General features: G+C 43.0%; 1 protein-coding gene across 1 annotated transcript in view; it reads right to left on the bottom strand.

Moving 5' to 3' along the window:
• LOC308306748 (vitelline membrane outer layer protein 1 homolog) overlaps positions 1-10,982 on the bottom strand; it is a gene marked incomplete at both ends in the record, with an annotated part of 25,590 nt that extends 14,608 nt beyond the window's left edge. The window contains 3 exons of the mRNA XM_080751793.1: positions 8,671-8,947; positions 10,452-10,555; positions 10,815-10,982. Of these exons, the coding sequence (XP_080607919.1) occupies positions 8,671-8,947; positions 10,452-10,555; positions 10,815-10,982 (549 nt within the window). The remainder of the gene's footprint in view (positions 1-8,670; positions 8,948-10,451; positions 10,556-10,814) is intronic.
• Between the last annotated feature and the right edge of the window lie 9,975 nt (positions 10,983-20,957).

Genomic DNA, 20,957 nt, shown 5'->3' with positions numbered 1-20,957 from the left:
AACTCCTATCCAAGTGTAGAAGCTGCGGTTCTACTCCAAGTCTCTCTCGGGTGACTGAACTTCTCGCCCTATCTCTAAGGGAGATACCAGCCACCCGTCTGAGGAAACCCATTTCGGCCGCTTGCACCCGCAACCTTATACTTTCGGTCATGACCCACACTTCATGACCATAGGTGAGAGTAGGAACGAAGATTGCTCGGTAGACAGAGAGCTTTGCCTTCCGGCTCAACTCTTTTTTCTTCACAACAGTGCGATTTAGCGACTGCAAAACCGCTCCTGCTGCTCCGATTCTCCGGACGATCTCCTTCTCCACCGCACGCACGCACGCACGCACGCACACACAAACACACACACACACACACACACACACACACACACACACACACACACACACACACACACACACAGTCCTCAGTTGTTGGACCGGTGGACCACAGCCAGAAATGAGTGTATAGCCTCCCTTCACACATGCACATAGATTATGTACTGTATGAATACACATGCATGCACGCACGCACGCACGCACGCACGAACGCACGAACGCACGCACGCACAGTTATGTAATTGCCCATAGTACATACTGTACACTCACAAACAAATGTGCCAACAAGCATGTGTACACACACACACACACAGTCACACACACACACACAGTCACACAGTCACACACACACACACACACACACACACACACACACACACACACACACACACACACACACACACACACACACACACAGGTTTTGCCCTTGTTTGATACTGAGTGAATGTGAGGCCATGGAGAGTGGGGGTCCCACCATTGGGGCCCCATGTTTATTTGAGAGTAAGGTACAGGTACTTTCCTGTCTGCAGTGGGAGTTGATAGACAAACCTTCAGCATGTTCTCCTGAGAACGCTCAGCACCGTTGTGCAACACTGAGAGGCTTTTAACCAGCCTTCCATTTGTACAAGAAAAAATGAAAAGTGAAGTGAGCGGCGCTATTCATGAGTTAATTGTATGGGTCACATTGGGGAAGCTTGGCCAATGTGACCCTGGGCGTACGACAAACTTTGGACAAAGCCAGATGTTGGCGCTTAGCTCAAAAAAAGAAAGAAAAATACACAAGCTTGTAGATGATGGGCTATTTTTGCTACTTTGACATGTCAGTTTTCACTTCAATGTAAATGAGCCAGCCCAGAGTTAGCCATAGGCTAATTTTCATCTGTAGTCCCTGGACCTTAGTGGTTATCATGTAGACACCAGTGTCTACATGGGTTAGGGTTAGGTACAGTACACAACGAAATTAATTTACGAAAAAAAAAGAAACAATAAAGAAAAATCTGAAATGGAGATGCAAGGTTTATGCCTGAGTGACAGCAGCGTCATCAGAATTCTATACTGCAGGGGTCTTCAACGTTTTCAGGCCAAGGACCCCTTAGTTGAGAGAGAGAGATGAAGCAGGGACCCCCACAACTTTTTCATAGATTCCATATAGTTTCATCGTTTGACAGCACAATCATCAGTGTATTTTTGATTCATGACAATTTATGTTTTCAGATATTTAGCCACTTGAACTGTCAACACTTAATAAAGTTGACCTTTCACTACTTAGTCTGCTCTTTTCCCCCTCTACACCTCTTTGCCAAAAATAGCCAATATACAAGCTCACAATGCTGTTGTAGATCTGCTATTTTTGGCTAAAGCTCTCAGAAAATGGACACTAGGGTCTAGGGTTCAAGTGGTTAATATAAAAAAGGAGAAAAAAGTTTCTATCGCAAAAACATTTGTAGGATGCCCTATAGTAACTCCCCCTAGGGGTCCCGGACCCCCTGTTGAAGATTGCTATACTGTGTGCAGTGAGCACTCTGAAGGAGCCGCAGATTGAAGGGCTACGGACAAGAGCTAGAATGTGATGTGTGTTGTCTGGAACTTAGACCATATCACTGATTTGGATTGAATGGAATTGAATGGAGGCAGAGAGAGACCCAGGGAAACCTCTTTCTATCGATTGATTCTGTGATCAGACTTTAAAATATTTATGACATTTTGATACAGTGTGTGTCTGTGTGCGTGTGTGTGCGTGTGTGTGTGTGTGTGTGTGTGTGTGTGTGAGAGAGAGAGCCAGGCAGGCAGGCAGACGGACAGACAGAGAGAACAAGAGAGAGAGACAGATATTATGGTGGCAGGACTTATTGACTGCCAGATACATTATGTATCACTAGTCTGTGTACTTGTTAGTCTGACATTCAATCTCATCCAATGCCATGTCAGCAACCTTTCACACCAAAGTGCAACGTTTGACTGCAGCAGTTGTCAATCTCAAAAGCTGCATGATCTGTGCTTCTTTCACTATTCGTGTGTTGCCCTAATCTTTAGCACATACACAAGTATCCTTATAATTTAAGACCACTTAGAATAGCATCTCTGGGTATAAGAGGGGTCCACGGTGACACCTCAGGAGGCTCCTGCTGTTGCCCAGGCCAGGAAGATGCCTCAGCGTTGAAGACAGGGTTAAACAACAAAAAATGGGATTGACATTCAAAATAGTCAATGCAAACTTTTTAACTCATATAACATTGAATGACAGACAGATAGAAAACAGTCGTAAAACACAATGCTAAATAAACGGTATTTACAAAAGGTCAGAGGGGGCTAAGGAAGGATAGGCTTTGTTTTCAATTGCCAGTTTCGAGTAGCAGCCGCCTCTAAGTGGCTTTTCAGTGTCGTTTTAAAGGAAGGAAGGGATTTATAATACAATACAAGAATACAAGAACCGCCTCACCGAGCGGTCAGCGTGAGGTAAAAAAAAAAAACTAGGGCGAGCGTGTATTGGGGCGAGCGATCTGGTTATCCTCTGGACTATGCTGCTGTAATGCTGTTTCTATGCTTGAATCTTCTTCATAAATCGTTTACTCTTCATTCTGGAATATTAATATTTTCCATAATACAGAGACAGACAGACAGACAGACAGACAGACAGACAGAGGGGTATAGAGATTGCCCCTAGCTGTATGGCGCACCATGAGGCAGAATAGAGGCTCTGTCCACTTTGCTTCAGCATCGGAATCCTGGGGTCTCTGCCATCTGCAGCTTGGCTCCGTGCAGACTGTGTTTCTCCTGGTAGATCATCAAGGGCATGGTGAGTCCTACAGAAGACCTGTTTAACCATCTGTACCACCATGCCTCTCTGTCCCTGCAGCTCTCTCTTTATATTCCTCAGTTTTTGACCTCTTTCGGCCAGTAGTGAACGAGAAAATTATTAGTTCGTTTAAAGGGCCAGTTCACCTCTGGGTCAACCAGATCTTATTTTATTGTTGTTTGGGAGAAGATCAACACAATCCTGAGTAATTTTTTGTGTTCAATCTTGTGTTTTTAGATATTTTAGTATTTCAGCGTGAATGATGATGCTTTTTGCATCATATGATGCAGCATGATGTGTCAAATGATGCAAAAAGCATCATCATTCACACTGAAATACTAAAATATCTCAAAACACAGATTGAACACAAAAAATAACTCCCAAACGACAATAAAATAAGATCTGGTTGACCCAGAGGTGAACTGGTCCTTTAATTCAGGGGTCTCTAAAAGTCCCCACACACGGTCCCCCCATACTATCAAATGTTGTGAATTTGGGCCCGCAGGTTAACTTATTTATATTTATAATTATTTCTCCACAAAAATGAAAACAATAAAAGATACCACTTAAGTATGCAAATGAGTCATTGTGAATAGCCACTCACAGGCTTCCATGTACCATTTACAATGTAGGCATTTTAGCAAAAGCTCTTCATCCAAAGCGATTTGCAGTAAGCAAGGACAACACAAAGTAATACATTAAATGCATAAAAATCTACAACCATAGGTAAACCAAGAAGCGATCATCAGTCTACTCTAAAAAGTATTGAAAAAAAATATTGGATGCCAGACGTGTGGAGCGTTGACCCGGATGGTTTGGCAAAGGTTCTAACAGCTTCCCCTATAGCATACATGGGCAACTGGCGGCCCGGGGGCCACATGCGGCCCCCACCTTCACTTAATGCGGCCCGCAGGTTAATACCGGAATACTGATATATTATTGATTTCAGCTTTTACAATTCTAAACATGACCTGCTTTAATTCCGTCAGTCTATATTAGTAGCTTAATGACTAGTATAGTAGTATTAAAATGTATTTTTTTTATGTCCAATGTATTTGTATTTATGTTCATAAAGTCAACATGAGTATAGTGTGTGCCAGCGGCTACTTCATTGTAGTCCTTAGTGGCCATTTCTTGGGTCAAAACACAGGTGTTTCAATTGTTTGATTGCATAGAACTAATACTATAGTCTAATCAGAACACCAATGTAAGGCTGTGTTTACCCAAGAAATGGCCGCTCTTAGAACTACATTTGGCACACCCTATATAACTAAATGCATTTGCAATTAGATAAAAATGTTACATTTCAGGATTCCAATTAAAAAACAACCAAAAATTATTCAGGATTCCAATTCAAAAGAAGCAAAAATAGCCGATCTACAAGCTCAAAACGCATCGCAGCGTGATGCGTTTTGAGCTTGTAGATCTGCTATTTTTGCTTCTTTTGTATGAGATACTAGAATGACAAAGTAGGACGTAGCAATATGCAATGTGGCCCTCTGGAGTGAAGGTGGAAATACAGTGGCCCTCGCCATCATCAAAGTTGCCCACCCCTGACCTATAGTGTAGTAGTGTATGAACATCAAAATAGACATCCCAATAAAAACCTGGCTAAAAATACTGGACTCGGTGATAGAACCAATTTCCCTCTATGGTTGCGAGATCTGGGGACCAGCCGCAAACCAAGACCTTGAAAAATGGGACAAACATCAAATAGAGACCCTGCACACAGAATTCTGCAAATCAATTCTCAGAATTCAGCGGAAAACACCAAATAATGCATGCAGGGCAGAATTAGGACGATACCCTCTCATAATCAAAATAAAAAAGAGAGCATTCAAATTTTATAACCACTTAAAAGAAAGTGACCCAGATGCACTTCATAACAAGGCACTCACACACAGAGAAACCCTAGAGAGATGCCCCCTCAGCCAACTGGTCCGGGAACTCTGTACACAAACACAAGCAGAGCCACCAGACAGACAATTCACTGGACTAAACCAAATTATAAAACAGCAGAAAGAAAGCTACCTGACACATTGGAGAGAAGCAACCCAAAAGCAGAGCAAACTAGAATGCTATTTGGCCCTAAACAGAGAATACACCATGGCAGAATACCTGAGCAAGGTGGCCGACCCAAAACAAAGAAAAATCTTGACTAGGTACAGACTCAGTGAGCACAGTCTTGCAATCGAGAAAGGACGTCACAGGCATACCTGGCTCCCTAGAGAAGACAGACTTTGCACCCACTGCACACAAAATGAAGTGGAAACAGAGCTACATTTTCTAACCACCTGTCCGCTGTACCAAGACATCAGAGACACATACTTCCCACAGATTATAACCACCCAAGGAGAGTTTGAAAATATGACCAATGATGAAAAACTCCCATACCTGCTGGGTGAAGTAAAAGAATGTGCAAACACAGCAGCAAGATTTGTGAGCTGCTGTGATAAGAGAAGGATATCAAATGGAACCCAACCACCTTAAAAACCATTGTATATATCCCTGCTCTGCCTGCACGTTACCGTGATGCATGAAAACTGTTTTCACCTGTACATATTTTGTTCTGATTGTATTGTATTGTGTACACTTTTGCTTTGGCAATGTAAACGTATGTTTTCTCATGCCAATAAAGCCCTTTGAATTGAATTGAAAATTGTATGTAAAATCGCTTAATCACTGTTATGTAGTTGACTGGGGTCCCACAGTGGTCTATTGCCATATTCCTTTTTTCCTCTAAACCCAAATGTCTTTGTTGAAAACAACCAATCTACAAGCTACCTAACACACTGTGTTGCGGCGTGTTGTGAGCTTGTAGATCGTCTATTTTCACAGAATGTTCAGAATAGGGGCGCTAAGAACTGCTGTGTGTCTGACTGTCTTCATCTCTCCCAGCACCAGGGACAGCAGAGAGCTGACATGCCTTCACTCGTTTGTGCTAATTAAACCTTTAGCACTTGCCAGCACACTGTTCCCTTAACACTTCCTTGGCTTGAAATTTGCCTTTTTTTTTTTTTAAGTTGAGCCCTCAAGCATTGGCCGGAGATTCGCCTCACTCATGATGACTGTGTCTGTGCACCGTAACGTGAGTTATGTGCCGCGTAAGACGTATTAAAGACTTATTTCAGAAAGACACCATCTCTTTAAATCAGAACACAGTTTGCTCCCGCCGTATAGCTCTCTCTTTATTCTTCGGAGTGCATCGTAAAGTCCAGGCAGGCTTTGGCAGACACACTGAGCTTCTTTCTCCATTATTCTAATTGCCTTTAACCTGGAATCAATGTTTACAGCGCAAGCCAACCCGCAGAGCTGAAGCACTAAGCATTTCTTTCCTCCGCGGGTCTGATTTGATTAAAGGGGGTCTGCTGGCCGCAGCCAAAGTGCACTTCCTGGTTGTGGCGATCAGCACAGGTGGGCGGGGTCTGATGGACCACAATGTACTCTCAGACAAAATGACCTGCCTCGGTGTCAGCGGTGGAAGAAGTGCTCTTGGACTTAAGTAAAAGAAGCAATACCACAATGTGAACATTTACTATTTACAATTTAGGCATTTAGCAGATGCTCTTAATCTAGAGCGACTTACAACTAGAAAGTTGCAATTCTGGGAAAGTGCAAGTGTGGTTGCACTGACACGAGCCGCGAGGAATCCGCTGGGAAATGAATTCCGATTAACCTTTTATTAATGCGGTTGCTATAGCAACACACTATGGTTCTAGGTCAGAGATTTTCTTTTTTGCCAGCAAAGTGAACCTGCTTTTTGTTAACCTTTGCACAACAGAAAAGTGAAGCTATATCACAATATGTCGTCATTGTCGGGTGGAAACCGTGTATGTCCAAAACCGTTTGTTTTGTATTCATAATTTTTAAAATGATTTAAACTAGTGAAAACAGCCGATCTACAAGCACACACCGCCTCGCCTAGCTGTTTTCACTAATTTTGTGCGAAGGCCTTGTGTGATGAAGCAGTGCTTTACTTTGCAAAAAAAAAACACAAATTTGAAACTTGGAGATACGAGGTTTCTGCCCGACAGTGACGATATAATAAATGGTTAGACGGAATTCATTTCCCAGTGGATTCCTCGCGACTCACGTCAGTGCAACCACACTTGCAATTTCCCAGAATTGCACCTTTCTGGTATTACCGCAGATATTGTGATGTCAAGTGAAGCATGATTCCAGCTTGGATCAATGGGACTAAACATAGTAGGCCTATACTTAATCACTATCTCAAGGATCTTCGACGTTTTCATGCCAAGGACCCCTTAGCTCTGTGAGAGATGAAGCAGGGACCCCCACTATACATATCGTATAAAATTGTGTTGCAGATGTACATGGATTATTTCTTAGTTAATAGTTTAGACTTGACAGCACTATCATCTGTGTAGGTTGGATTAATGTGTATTTTCATATATTGAACCACATGAACTCTTCTTTTCCCTCTACACCAAACCTCTGTGCCAAAAAATAGCTGATCTACAAGCTCACAACGCCTCACAGCACGAGGCGTTGTGAGTAACTCTGAGGACCCCCAAGGGGTCCGGGCCCGCTGTTGAAGACCTCTGCACTATGTCGTTGATTGGGGTCCCACAGGGATCTATTGGTATATTCCCTTTTTGCCTCTAAACCAAATGTTACTGTCTGTAACAATAGCTGCTGACTGCTAACACTGAGCGGTCAGGACTAAAGTCTGAGTAAATGTACTTAGAATGTACTACGTTACTTTCCCAAAAGGCCTCCCCCAAAAAACACTGTCAGGGGAGTTAGAGCTCCTGGGGAGAGGAATAACAAACACTGCAGGGCAGGGACGTGTAGAGAATGTTAGAGAGGGTAAAATCTTGCTCTTTCGAACGACCATCATTTCGACCGGAGGGTTAGCGACTCACCCCACGGAGGTTAGGGTAAGGGTTAGAGTTGGGTGTCGAAAAGATGACATGAAACACTGAAGCTATCCCATTAGAGAGGCAGGGGCTGACATTTCTAAATGGGCCTTGGGAAAATATTGAAAATAGCAGACCTCCGAGCTCACGTTGTGAGCTTGGAGGTCGGCTATTTTCGCCACGCTAAACTAAGCAAAATCAAGTGAATACTGCATGGAGATGTGGCGTATTAATGATTTCTACACCGAGAGGGCAATTATTTCAACATAAGATCCTGCATTCAAGTTAGACTGCAAGAATCAGCATAAACAGTATGATATAAAAAAAAGACAATTTATAACAAATACATGAATTAATTAAAGCATTCTTAGTAGCCATACAGTTAGAGCACAGTTGGATACACAGGATATATTAACGCACACACATACACACACACAGCTTGTTGCATTGCAGAAGTGAATTTATTAATTGCTAATAAATCCCTTAAAGATATTATAGGATCATGAGTAAAAGATGAGAAAATACATTTTGCCAGCTTTCTAACGACAGATTGATAAATCCCTGAAAGATATGATTTACTTTATACAATGAAGGAGGTCATTGTAGGATAGAAGATGGGAAAAGACATTTTGCACAGCCTTCTTTTTTTAACGGCAGCAAACAAAGCGCACATCGTTCAGTGCGGTGTCGTCTCCCCACCCTTGACGTCCCTCCACCTTTGTCGTGATGCCACAGATGCCTCCCCTGCCGCTGCGACACTGCCTGCTCGGGCGGCCCCATCTCCCCCATGGCATGCCGAACCCCCAGATCACATGACCTCTGCTGCACACAAACTGGATGTTGTTGACGGCAGTGTCGTCACCTCCTCCCTGGGGAGACTCCACCATCAGCCAGAAACGTTTGAGCACCCCGGATCTGCACCACTTCACAGGTGTCCAGTGACCCCAGCTATTGCAAGGGAAAACACTTTTATTTTTACAAATAATATCTATACAGTATATTATACTCTGAGTGAGTGATAGCAGGCAGAGGCCAGTAATAGAATGGCTAAACTAGAAACAAAATGTCTATGACATTTTAATGGACATTGTTTTTTTAGACAACAAGGGTTCATATTTTAGATTGTAATTAGAGAAAAAAGACGAGTGTTACAATATTACTTTGATTTCAGTGGTTGTCTTTTTATACACCACAAGCCGGCAATTTCTTTGTTACTATTTACACCAGCCCCCATAAGTCACATCTGCCCATGAAAGATTGCGGTGCATCTTGGGAATGGGCTTATTGTGCCTAAAAATACATAATTAGCCACTTGCATGCATGTCCCCAACAATGGATACTAATCAAAATCGTTAAAATCACTAAAACGATAAAAAGAAGTAAATGAAAACATTTTAACACTCATCTTTTCTTTTCTCTAATGACTATCTAAAATATGAACCCTTGTAAAAAAAAAAAAAAAGTTGTCCTTTAAGTGTGCCTGCAGCTCGCTAAGTCTGTGCAACCTTGGGTAAGTGCCAAAGTTTGCGTGAGGGACTCTGATGATTAAGTAATGGCGTGGTTTACTGGTCCCACTAAAACATATCCCGTTAATTTTCCTCATAGACTTTCACGAAAATATTTATAACAATTATATTGCAGTGAATCATGACCATAAAACCGTTGTTTCTATGAGAAGAACATTTTGAAAATCGCTAAACAAAGGGTAGTTATTAAATGTAGTATTTAATATTAAAGTTATACCATGTAACTTTTTTTATAAAACAAATCTTAAAATTGTCCTAACTGTTAAATCGCTAAAGTTTTAGAACACCCACTTATTTATTTTTTCAGCTTCTAAAGCCTTCTCTTTATATGTTTTCTATGATCCTGGCCGGGGTCCAGTTTTCGCGGAAAAATAACGTCATCTGCATCATCTGTATACGTTGTGTATACGTTGGCCAATCACATCGCGGATCATACACACATGATACATTACCGGCCAATCACAGCTTATCTGCCGTGTCTACAGTCTTCAGGAAGTAGCCTCGCTCAGCTACAGTGTTTACCATGGTGAAGGATTCTTAACCTCTTAATCCCCAAATCCTGGCCAGAAAATTACGTTCTACCATGCGTTCTACACCTCCACGGATTCGTATCGGTCGCGGTGGTTTGCGGCGCCGCTCCGGTGGTCCACGGCGGTGGTCCGCGACGACTCCAGGCGAAAAACGGCCGAAAAAAGCAATACCGCTACTGACCACTAGTTTAGCAACTTACACAGTATAGCTTTAAAATATGTTTTCACATAGGATCAAAGGTTTTATGGTCATGATTCACTGCAATCCTGGATGGCTTGGTTCTAGGCTTAACATAATTGTTATAAATATTGTTGTAAAAGTCTATGGGGAAAATGAATGGGAGATTCTTTTAGTGGGACCAGTAAACCACTTCCGCTGCGATGCTCTATACTTACTGTCCAGCGTGTGATGTCACGGTACCATACTCTCGCCCGTTCTTGACACAGTGCAGGCGAATGCCGTTCACTGCAGTGTTATCACCACCCTGATGGCCCTCCACCTGTATGCACACCAATAACCAGAATACCATGAACAACAACCGGAGAGAATAGAATAAAAACTAAACTACAGTAGGGTCTAAAAGCACTTGTACAGTAGCTCAAGTTTCAGAGACAATCTGTACATAAGATAATAGATGAGGAAACTGAATTTTAGCTTTCAATAGAAGTCATCTGATATGAAATGGCGAATGGCATTGAACATGAATTCAGTGAATATGCTGCATTAAAATGTATAATGTACAGTGTAAATTGTCTCACCCGCATACTGAAGCCTCCAGCAAATGTGCCACCTGGGCACATGTGAATGCCATGCCAGTGGCCCCAAGGTGCACCATTATGAACCGAGAGGGTTTGGTAGTATCTCCTGGCTGACAGGGTCTGCGTGCAGAGAGCCAACGCCACCACAAGGACGTTCAGGAACATCATGGCTGCAGAATAACTCCAGTACAAACGCTCTGGGGTTTATAAAGGCGAGATGAGTCCACTCATCATCTCACGTTTCATTTTCACAGTGATGAGAAAAGCCCGCATGCCCAATCCGTTTCCTGATCAACTTCATCCATGCGTGTTGTGCTTAATCAATGGGGGTTTGCCCCAGTCTGCATAAAGGAACTTCAGGACATTACAATAAGGCTTCTTCCTCATAACATGCGTGCGTGCGTGCGTGCGTGCGTGAGCGAGCGAGTGCGTGTGAGAGTGAGAGAGAGCTTCCCAACATTGAATTCATATATAATTTGATGCAATGTGATGTGAGAGTGCGGACTAATCAACACAAACTCTGGGACCGCTGCCATCCTCTCCCTCCTATCCAGCATGATCTCGGTCGCACCACAGTAGTGTAAAGTAACTAAAGTCAGAAAGAGCCAATACACTTTCCGGCACCGGCACCTGCCGCGGCGCTGCCAGAAGTGCCGGCAACAGCCGCGGCAATGATTCCTATGCCGTGGCAATGATTCCTATGCCGTGGCAATGATTCCTATGCCGCAGCAATTATTGTTAATCTGTGGCGTCTGCCACTGTTGCGGAGGCACCTGCCGGCTGTTGTGGAACCTATCCCGCCCCCCCACGACGACCACCAGTGGACCAGCTTGTGGACCAGTGGATCAGCTTGTCCACCCCCCCACCCACCCCAACACCACGACCACCAGACCACCGAACATAAATAATGTATTACAACAAGCAGTCACATCACGTTTGCTTGCCGGGGACCACTGACACTGCCGCGGTACTGAGCGCCGACTGCCCGGCCGACTGCCGCTCTGTTCGGCTATGCCACGGATTAGGTGGCAGGTGCCGGTCCCGGAAAGTGTATTCGCTGTCCCTCAACTAAGTACTGTACTTTTAGGCATTTGTTCTTTACTTGAGTATTTCCAACACTTTTACTTCTACTCCACTACATCTTGGATCCAAATATTGCTTTTACTCCATTAGACGCCCTATATACATCACAGACATTTGATCTACTGATCTAGCTGATCTACAATCTCACAATGTGTTGCGATGAGACACATTGTGAGCTTGTAGATCTGGTGTTTTCAATAGATTTTTATATGCTAATTTGAAAATTTGAAATGGGACATTCTGCGTAATAGTCTAGTGGGATTTCTGAAAAATGTGATTGTTGGAGGCATTTGGGGGTAAAAGTTGGGAACCAGTCTATTTTACACAATTCAAGGATGCTGAATCTGACCTTTTAATTTGCATAACAAAATAGCTAGTGGCGTAGTAACCCTAACACCCCTAGTGGGTATGTTCGGATAGAACATGCCCGTGGTAAAACAATTGGTCCAAACTTTATCCAGTCCACTGTCTTTATTCACATGGAAAAAGTAAAGTGGTGTTATCTGACACTTCTGCACCAAACTCCTCGTTGACTGTGATGAGAAAAGCCCGCATGCCCAATCTGTTTCCTGATCAACTTCATAGATGTGTGTTGTGCATCAATGGGGGTTTGCCCCAGTCTGCATAAAGGAACTTAAAGACATTACACTAAGGCTTCTTCCTCATAAAATGCGTGTGCTCGCATGTGCGTGTGAGAGATGAGAGCGGGAGAGGGGGAGGGGGGGCTAGGGGCACATAGGCTGTATTTCCTGGCTGTTATATGAGTATACAAAGGCACCAATACTTGTTTCAGATGTTAGGTAGATGTATTTATGACATTTGAGAAAGAATTTATGTTGCCAAAATCAACATAACACATTTTACAAGCAAAAACACCAGCACAAGATTTTCGTGTTTTTGTTATTCGCTTGCAGTGTTGGGTAGCGTTACTTTTTTTGGTAATATATCCACAAGTTTCCGCAGGAGTTTACTGGAGACTATCGGGACCAAACTTCCGGGTTTAACAGCAGACATACAAGCTCACGTCGCGTCGCAGATGCAACCCGTTGTGAGCTTGTAAATCGGCGCCGGAAGCTCGGTGCAGACGTCTGCGCAATGCACTATGGGGCGTTGGAAACTCGTGGATACTGATTACTTATTACCTTCATTTTAAATTATAATAATATATATGTCATTATATTGCAGCCTATAGGCCTACTGTAGTGTACAGTAATACTATATAGGCCAATTGTTTCAATTATTAAATGTAGTGTATTTATTTATCTGACTTAAAAGATTAAACAAATTCCATCTTGTAGAAAATGTACTATTTCTTAATATTTTGGACAAAAGAGCACATTTTACATCAAGCTGCCCAGATGTCCAGTATCCCTATACATTGACACCCAGTTGCGATACTCAACAAAAATGATCAGATTGATCAGATTTGACAATAATTCCATATCAGGAGATGCTTTGTGTGACACTGCTGCGTGCTGCTGGGGTGTTCTGTGTTTCTGTTACTTTATGGGAGTGATAGCTCTTGTTTTGGGCATGTTTTATCTGACACAGCGCTACAGTTCATGGGTGGGAGATATAAACCAGGCATTTGATAGTTCTCAGTAATGCATACATTTTAGCGTGTGTTTTCTCTTCAGTTGTTGAAATGTTGTGGAATTTAGTAGCTTACTAGGCTTATAATCATTCTAAACACCTGGGCGCGCTGACTCGCTGTGCGCAATGGTTTCCAGGCACTCCAATCCACCCGACAGTGCGTGGCTCAGCCATGTATACACATAGACATCAAACTGCCCTTTTATCCGTCTGTAAAAAGTGCCCTATTCAGACCATGAATGCATTTCTTTACTATGGTATAATAAATGCAAATACCCTCTTTCCATACCATAACTGAAGGCTGCATTCAAGAGAATTGTCCACCAAAACGCCCCTGCCTCAGCACCTGCCTCTCTAACATGTCAGCCCCCTGCCTCTCTAACATTCTCTGCACGTCCCTGCGTATCTGTGCCGTTCTGTGCGGGGCAGCAGCAGCACAGCAGCTACAGAACTTGAGAGGAAGGCTGGAGGCACAGCGCACAGGAGGTATAACCTGGGTCCCACCACAAAAATCCGTACCATATTGGCTTAAAACGGGACGACCCTGGTTGGTAACGCGGAAAGTAAACGCAGTAATGAAGTTATCAATAATATATTACCGATTTCTTTTCAGTAATGCGTTATATTAGTCATTACAGCATTTTGGTAATATATTACAGTAATGCGTTATATTACTAACGCACGTTACCCAACACTGTTCACTTGTATATACAATTCTGGCTGGTGACAAAAGTCGTGCAGGTTTTATGCGGAGAACTTTTAACCCAAAGTCCACAAGGGTATTGTCTATGCAAAAATGCATTGAACGAGTAGTGCCCAGACGTGGGAAAGAAATTCATTTTCTAAGCACTTTTTCTTATAAGGCAATACAGCCTAACACCATTGCAAAGAAATATCCCATTGTATCCACCAGGCCAGTGTTTTAGAATATATAATATAATTTATATATAATTTCATCGCTGACTTGTCACCTTTACAACGAGGTACAGTTTGTAAGCATCGGGCATTCGTGGAATGAGCACCACAGCCAAACGTGTGGGTAGTGCCGACATAAACTTTGCCAAAATTCAGTCCATTATGTCCCCCCTTTAATTATGCCAAATGGTATTGTGTTTAATATCATTATTATCGTTGATTTGTCACCTTTACAACGAGGTACAGCTTGTAAGGATCTGGCATTCGTGGAATGAGCAACACAGCCAAACGTGTGTGGGTAGCGCCCCTCCAAAAAATGTCAAAATGGCCTGGCAGGCCTGCAATACTGTTCTTTTGGTGTTCACCTTTGTTGCTTGGAGCATTGCATGATTACACTCACCCACAGTAATAAGGAAAAGATAAAAACAACACATATGGGCCATTTTTACACTTTGTTAATTTTAAGCTCAGTGTTAGGGAAGCCCAAAACGAGAGTAAATGCCAAGTTGCCAACAGAACAGTATTGCAAGCCATTTTGGCAAAACTTTGGTTGGCGCTACCCACACGTTTGGCTGTGTATAGATCATGCCTCGAATGCCCTATGCTTACAAGCTGTACCTCGTTGTAAAGTGATGAATCAACAATAAAAATGATATAAAACACAATACAAATTCATTCATTCTGTGCCAGATGCCAAAATGGCTCCAAGGTAGCTGTGCCGAGATTTTGTATGTTTTTCTTTACTATGCAATGAAAAAAAAAGAATTTTTTTTTATAATTTTTTTCCCCACAGAAACAGACACAGTTGTTGTGATTCAGTGGCAAAAAGAATTTTGGCAATCGGACAAATGGTTCCAGAGATAGAGCTGTTTGAATGAAAAAAAGTGTCCATCCACTAGAATGGACACACATGAACACACATTTTCTCAATCAGCTAAACGAGGGAGCGAACACACAAACAGAGAAAAGCATCTCTCTGATCTCAGGTCATTTTGACATCTTTAGAAAAAAAAAAAAAAATGTTTTTTTTTTTTTTTTTTTTTTCTATGTAAAAAACACAAAAACCGTCATAAGCCGTCATTGGCACACAGGGCTATTGGAAAAAAACCGTCATAAGCAGTCATTGGCGCAGAATGAGTTAAAGGGAAGATATAATGGACCGAAGTCATGTTTCCTTTCTTTTTACAAGTGCTGAGTTTATTTGTCTCAACCCAAGACTTCAAACTGACCTAAACCAGGATGTAATTAAATAAACTAAAGAAAGAAAGGGACTGATAAGATCATCATGCACACCTTTGTGAGACCAAGGATGTTCTGGTTATGGCAATCTGTCATTGTATGATTGTAATCAGGCCTTACAACAGATTTTGTGTGCTTAAACTGCATGGGAGAATGCCTCTACAGAATAGCTGCAATCCGTGCATGACAGGTGATGTGCGGGTAGGCAGTGGTGGACAGTAGCCTATTGTACTTCTGTCAATTGTTTGAGTGTCTGTATTTTTTACCAGTAAGACTCCCTAATCGGGAGATAAGCGACCGTCAGGTCGCAGCGTGATTTTAGGGCAAAATGTGTAGGAGTAGTGTCCAAAAATGTGTTTGAAAAAAGGTGGCGCTAAATGGGACAGATCCATGTTGATGACATGAGTGTTGTAGACATAGTGTGTACCGGTTTGCGTGATTTTAGGACAAAATGTGTAGGAGCAGTGTCCAAAAATGTGTTTTGCAATAATCGGCCTCATGGTGGCGCTAGAAGAGGGTCATGTGTGAATTCATTCACAATTCATGTGAGGTTGTGGTCTGGCAGGCAAGGAGTGTGTGTGCAAATTTGGCATGGATCGGGGCAACGGTTGCGGAGATATGAGCAGGGCAAAAGTGTGACGTGTGACAGACAGACAGACAGACTGACAGACAGCTGGTTGAGGTTTTGTAGCTCCAACCGTCGCTGCATTCGAACAGACATTCGACCAGAGAGGGTGCTAATGCTGCCATTCCGGCTGCAACTTCCAGGCTTGTAAACATTACCGGCTGACAAAACTAGCGATTTTAAGGGGTTGTTTCATGCCGCAGTTCATGTTTTATGTACCGAGGTGAGGTTTTCACAGTCTGGGAGCTCGGAACTGCCGTTACTTTTTGGACAAAATTTCGTTTTGTGTGTTTTCCAACTGTGATGTGGAGGCTGTCGCACGATTCCAGCGGCCATGTTTCTAGGACCTCATCTCGGAGCACAACAGTATGCAGCGACGGGTGAGGTTCTATATGGGGCTAGTCTCTTCCATGCCCATGTATATGGAGATCTCTGTATCTGTCTGCCTCTGTCCCTTATGCCCAAACTGTATATGAGTTCCGTGTCAGCTATGCTCACATCATGGAGCATTACAACGTATTGATGTAACCTCCTGCATACTCCATGTATGGGGATTTTGTGGATTCATCTATGTTTTTGGACGAACGCCAATCTGACCGACTACGCCACTCGGCACATCTCTCCCTCGAGTCCTCTGCGATTTGCAAAACTACTTTCACAATTGTATAGAAGGACACACACACACGCGCACACACACGCACACACACACACACACACACACACACACACACACACACACACACACACACACACACACACACACACACACAGAGTGGATCATGGCTGATTCTCAAACCTGCACTGAAGGCTGGGGCGGATTTGACCATATGGCGCTATTTGACTTTTAGCATGTAGCATGCATGCTGGGGACATGATGACTCATGATTCTGTCCATATCGGTACGCAACTCGAGCACCGCTTAGCCGACTTTGACAGCTAGTGGCTCAAGTCTGCTTCAGAGGTTTTTTAACCTAGCCCGTCACCCTCTCTACATCTCGGTTTTGAGAACGGCATTTCCACATTCCAGTGTGGGTTGGGGTTATTGGGACAAATCTCACTTTTTCCCCCCTGGGCACGAGAATTATGTTGGTTGTTATTGCAGAATAGGAATATTACAATTTCAATTACAAGTTAGGCATTTAGCAGATAATCCAGACTGCGACAAGCAAGGGCAGCACAAGGTAATACATCAAATGGAATACCACGCCGTTTGCCCTCCTGGCCGTTCGCCCCAGGCGTCTTAGTCTATCCGGTGTAATGTTAAAATGTAATTAAACCCTACGTTTTTAAATGATTGTAGTGGAGTAAAAGTACAAAATTTGGATCCGAGATTTAGTGGAGTCGAAGTAAAAGTATTGCACATTGGAATAAAGTATTAAAAAAAAAATACCTCAAAATTGTACTTTTGTTCAGTTCAGTACATACAGCCCCACCGAGCGGTCAGCACGGTGAGCGTGAGGCCGGCGGAAAGAATTTGGGCGAACGGCCGAGAGGGCGAACAGACTTGTTACCATCAAATGCATTGAAACAGTAATCTAAAATCGTAGGTAAACCAAGAACCTAATAATAATAATAATAATAAAACTTTATTTGTATAGCACCTTTCATGACATGAAATGCAGCTTAAAGCGCATTACAGAGCAGAAAATGAAGCACAAGTGCTTAACAGAAAAAATATACACATGAAGTACACCGAAGCTATACACACTATAGATGCCAGGTCAACAATGACCTATCAGTAACAGTACATGCTTGAAGTATAAGCCATTGCATAAACAAGCAAGGTCGCCGAGGCTATAGAGAAAGAAATAGATGGACTCTATATGGGTCCATTTGACACCTAGGTGGTTAAAAGAACTGTGTGGATGAACAGTATATGGAGAGAGAGAGAGAGAGAGAGAGAGAGAGAGAGAGAGAGAGAGAGAGAGGAGGAGGCTCACTGAAGAGGAGAGAGAATTCACTGTGAGGATGAAGGCCAATCTCCCACGCTGTCATTCCATCTGGCCTCCACACTGCCACTGTGTTTGAGTGTGCATGCACTTGTGTGTCTGTGTGCGTATGGCAGACCAGTAAGACTCCCTAATCGGGAGATAAGCGACCTTCATGTTGCATACACAAACTTTATAAGGCGGTCGTAGCCAATCAGGAGGGAATATGGGAAATGGGACAGATCCATGTTGATGACACGACTTTAGAGATACTGTGTACGGCTTTGCGTGATTTTAGGCCAAAATCTGTAGGAGCAGTGTACAAAAATGTGTTTAGCAAAAACCAGCCTGATGGTGGCGCTAGAAGGGGGCCATGTGAGAAATCAGGGGCAGAGGTTGTGATTTGCCATCCAAGGAGAGTGTATGCAAAGTTTGGCATTGATAGGGCCAAGCCAACGGTGGCAGAGATAAGAGTAGGAGCAAAGGTGTGACGTGATGTGACGTGACGGACGGACGGACGGACGGACGGACGGACGGACGGACGGACAGACAGACAGACAGACAGACAGACAGACAGACAGACAGACAGACAGACAGACAGACAGACTGACTGACTGACACACAGCCAGTGGAGCTTTTAATAGTAACTTGCGAACTGACGGTCGCAATTATGTTGGCGTTTTGTGTGCATGCAAAAAAAAAAAAAAAAAAACGTCATGCTTGTGCACGCATGTATTCATGCATGCATGGGTACATTTGTGTGTTTGACCTGTTTTCACAATAGAGGAATTACTGATTTTTTTTAGGGTACCTACCCTATAGGAGACACGGAGGAGAACATGCAAACTGGCCCTTTCGCCAATGTTTTCACAACTTCTGACTGTGCAAGGTTGCACAACTTTTTGAGTACATGTACGCTCTCAAAAATACAATCCAGACCAGTTGTTTCTTCTTTTTTTTTCTCTCAAAATAAGGATGTCACAGTCAAAGTTGTTCAAAAGAACACAGGCCATGTCATACTGGCAACCCTGTTTCCGAAAATCTGAAAGAAATGCAAATACCCCTTTCCGTGCCATACCCAAAGGCAGCATTCAGGAGAACTGCCCTTTTACGAACTATCTTGAACTTGAACACAGCGCGATGCGTTGTGAGCTTGTAGATATGCTATTTTCGTATCTCTAAAATTCTCTGCACGTCCCTGCTTAGCGGACCTCTGTCCTCACAGAGACTCGTTTGACCTCTAAGGATCAAACTCATCACACACATAAATAGACTCATTTGACCTGCAGTGTAAGGAAAAAACTCATCATCAAGAGCGATAAGAGAAAACAAACCGCTTTATAAATCCCCCTTAATCCCCCTTCACTCCACAAATAACCGTCTTGTCCTTAAATATCCCCCTGACCCAGTAAAGGCTGTTATTGAAGACTATCGTCTACTGCCTTGCAAAAGAAGAAAAGAAAAGACCGGGTCATATCTGTCAACTATCAACACATTTTCAATTCCTTTTAACAACAGGACAGTGCTATGTGCCAAAAGGACCACAATGGAAATCGTGCCATTGTGAGCTTGTAGATCTGCTTTTTTGAAACATTCTTAAAGTAAATATCTAACATGATACCCGTGCATGTGTCCTGTGTGTATGGGCCGTTCTGTCCATGACATCAGATGTGGTGATGTCGGTCTCTGCGTACTTTCAATCATAGGGCTCGAGACTAAGGGACTCCCGACGTCCCAGGGACTTAAAAATATGTATTTGGGACGCAAATTAATCTCCCCTGGGACGCGGACGGGACGTAGAGGATTTTTGGAGCCAACGGCGCATATCGCTGCTCAAACGGTGTGCAAACTCACAGCATGAGATGCACAGAAAATAAATATGATGTAAACAGAATGTTTAAGAAGTTACCACAATAATCCTTTTCAGGTAGAACTTATTTTCTAAAATGCTGCGCTATTTGAAGAGGTTAACCAGTAGAATGAGGCAGAGAACAGACTGTCAATCTGGGTTACAACTAGTTGAAAAGAGCCGATCTACAATCTGTAGCTGAGAGATAAATCTTACCATGCCTGTCCCCTTTCCTTGGAAAATATTGCTGCGCAACATAATGAGTAACGTTGGACATGATTTGGATTGTGATATTAAAGAAAATGTCAAACGGAACCCGATGTCAACGCATCAAGCACAGACATAGCCTACGTTTAGTGAGCAGCATGAGCAGTTGTTTGAGTAGGACACGACACATTGTAATTAAATTAATCGTTTGTTTAACTTTTGTCATCTCTATAAACCTATAGCCTATATTCCCAAATATAAGACGTTATGTTCGTCTAATCAACTTCATCACAACCAGCTGCGCAAGCTGGCATTCGCAGTTCCGCAGTGTGGCGGCTTATTTCCTCCAGTAATCGTCTTTTAGTTAACTCTCAATAACAACAGGTTCGTTAGTCTCAAATAAATAACTACATTTCGGCTACAGTTCATCTGAACCGCTTGCTATGATGCAGAGCACAGAGCAGACTGCAGTCACTGCACGAAACTGCGTGCAGAGACCGTTCGATGAAGCATGAACTGTTTACTTTTTTCGGTACGACGCTGTTGTGCGGTGCGGCGAGCATATATACCGTAGATCTAAAAGCCCTCGAAGCCCAGAGGATGCGTCCAGTTGTAGGCTTGTAGATTAGCAGTTGCACGCGCAACACGTTCGTACGGACAAAATACAAACCCAGTTTTACCGTAATTCCTCCAACAGTCGTGCA

The sequence above is a fragment of the Nannobrachium achirus genome (assembly GCF_963921795.1).
Source record: "Nannobrachium achirus genome assembly, chromosome: 21".
In the NCBI taxonomy this organism is placed as follows: Eukaryota; Metazoa; Chordata; class Actinopteri; order Myctophiformes; family Myctophidae; genus Nannobrachium; species Nannobrachium achirus.
The sequence above is the reverse complement of the archived record's forward strand: the minus strand, read 5'-3'. Positions and strand labels throughout refer to the sequence as shown.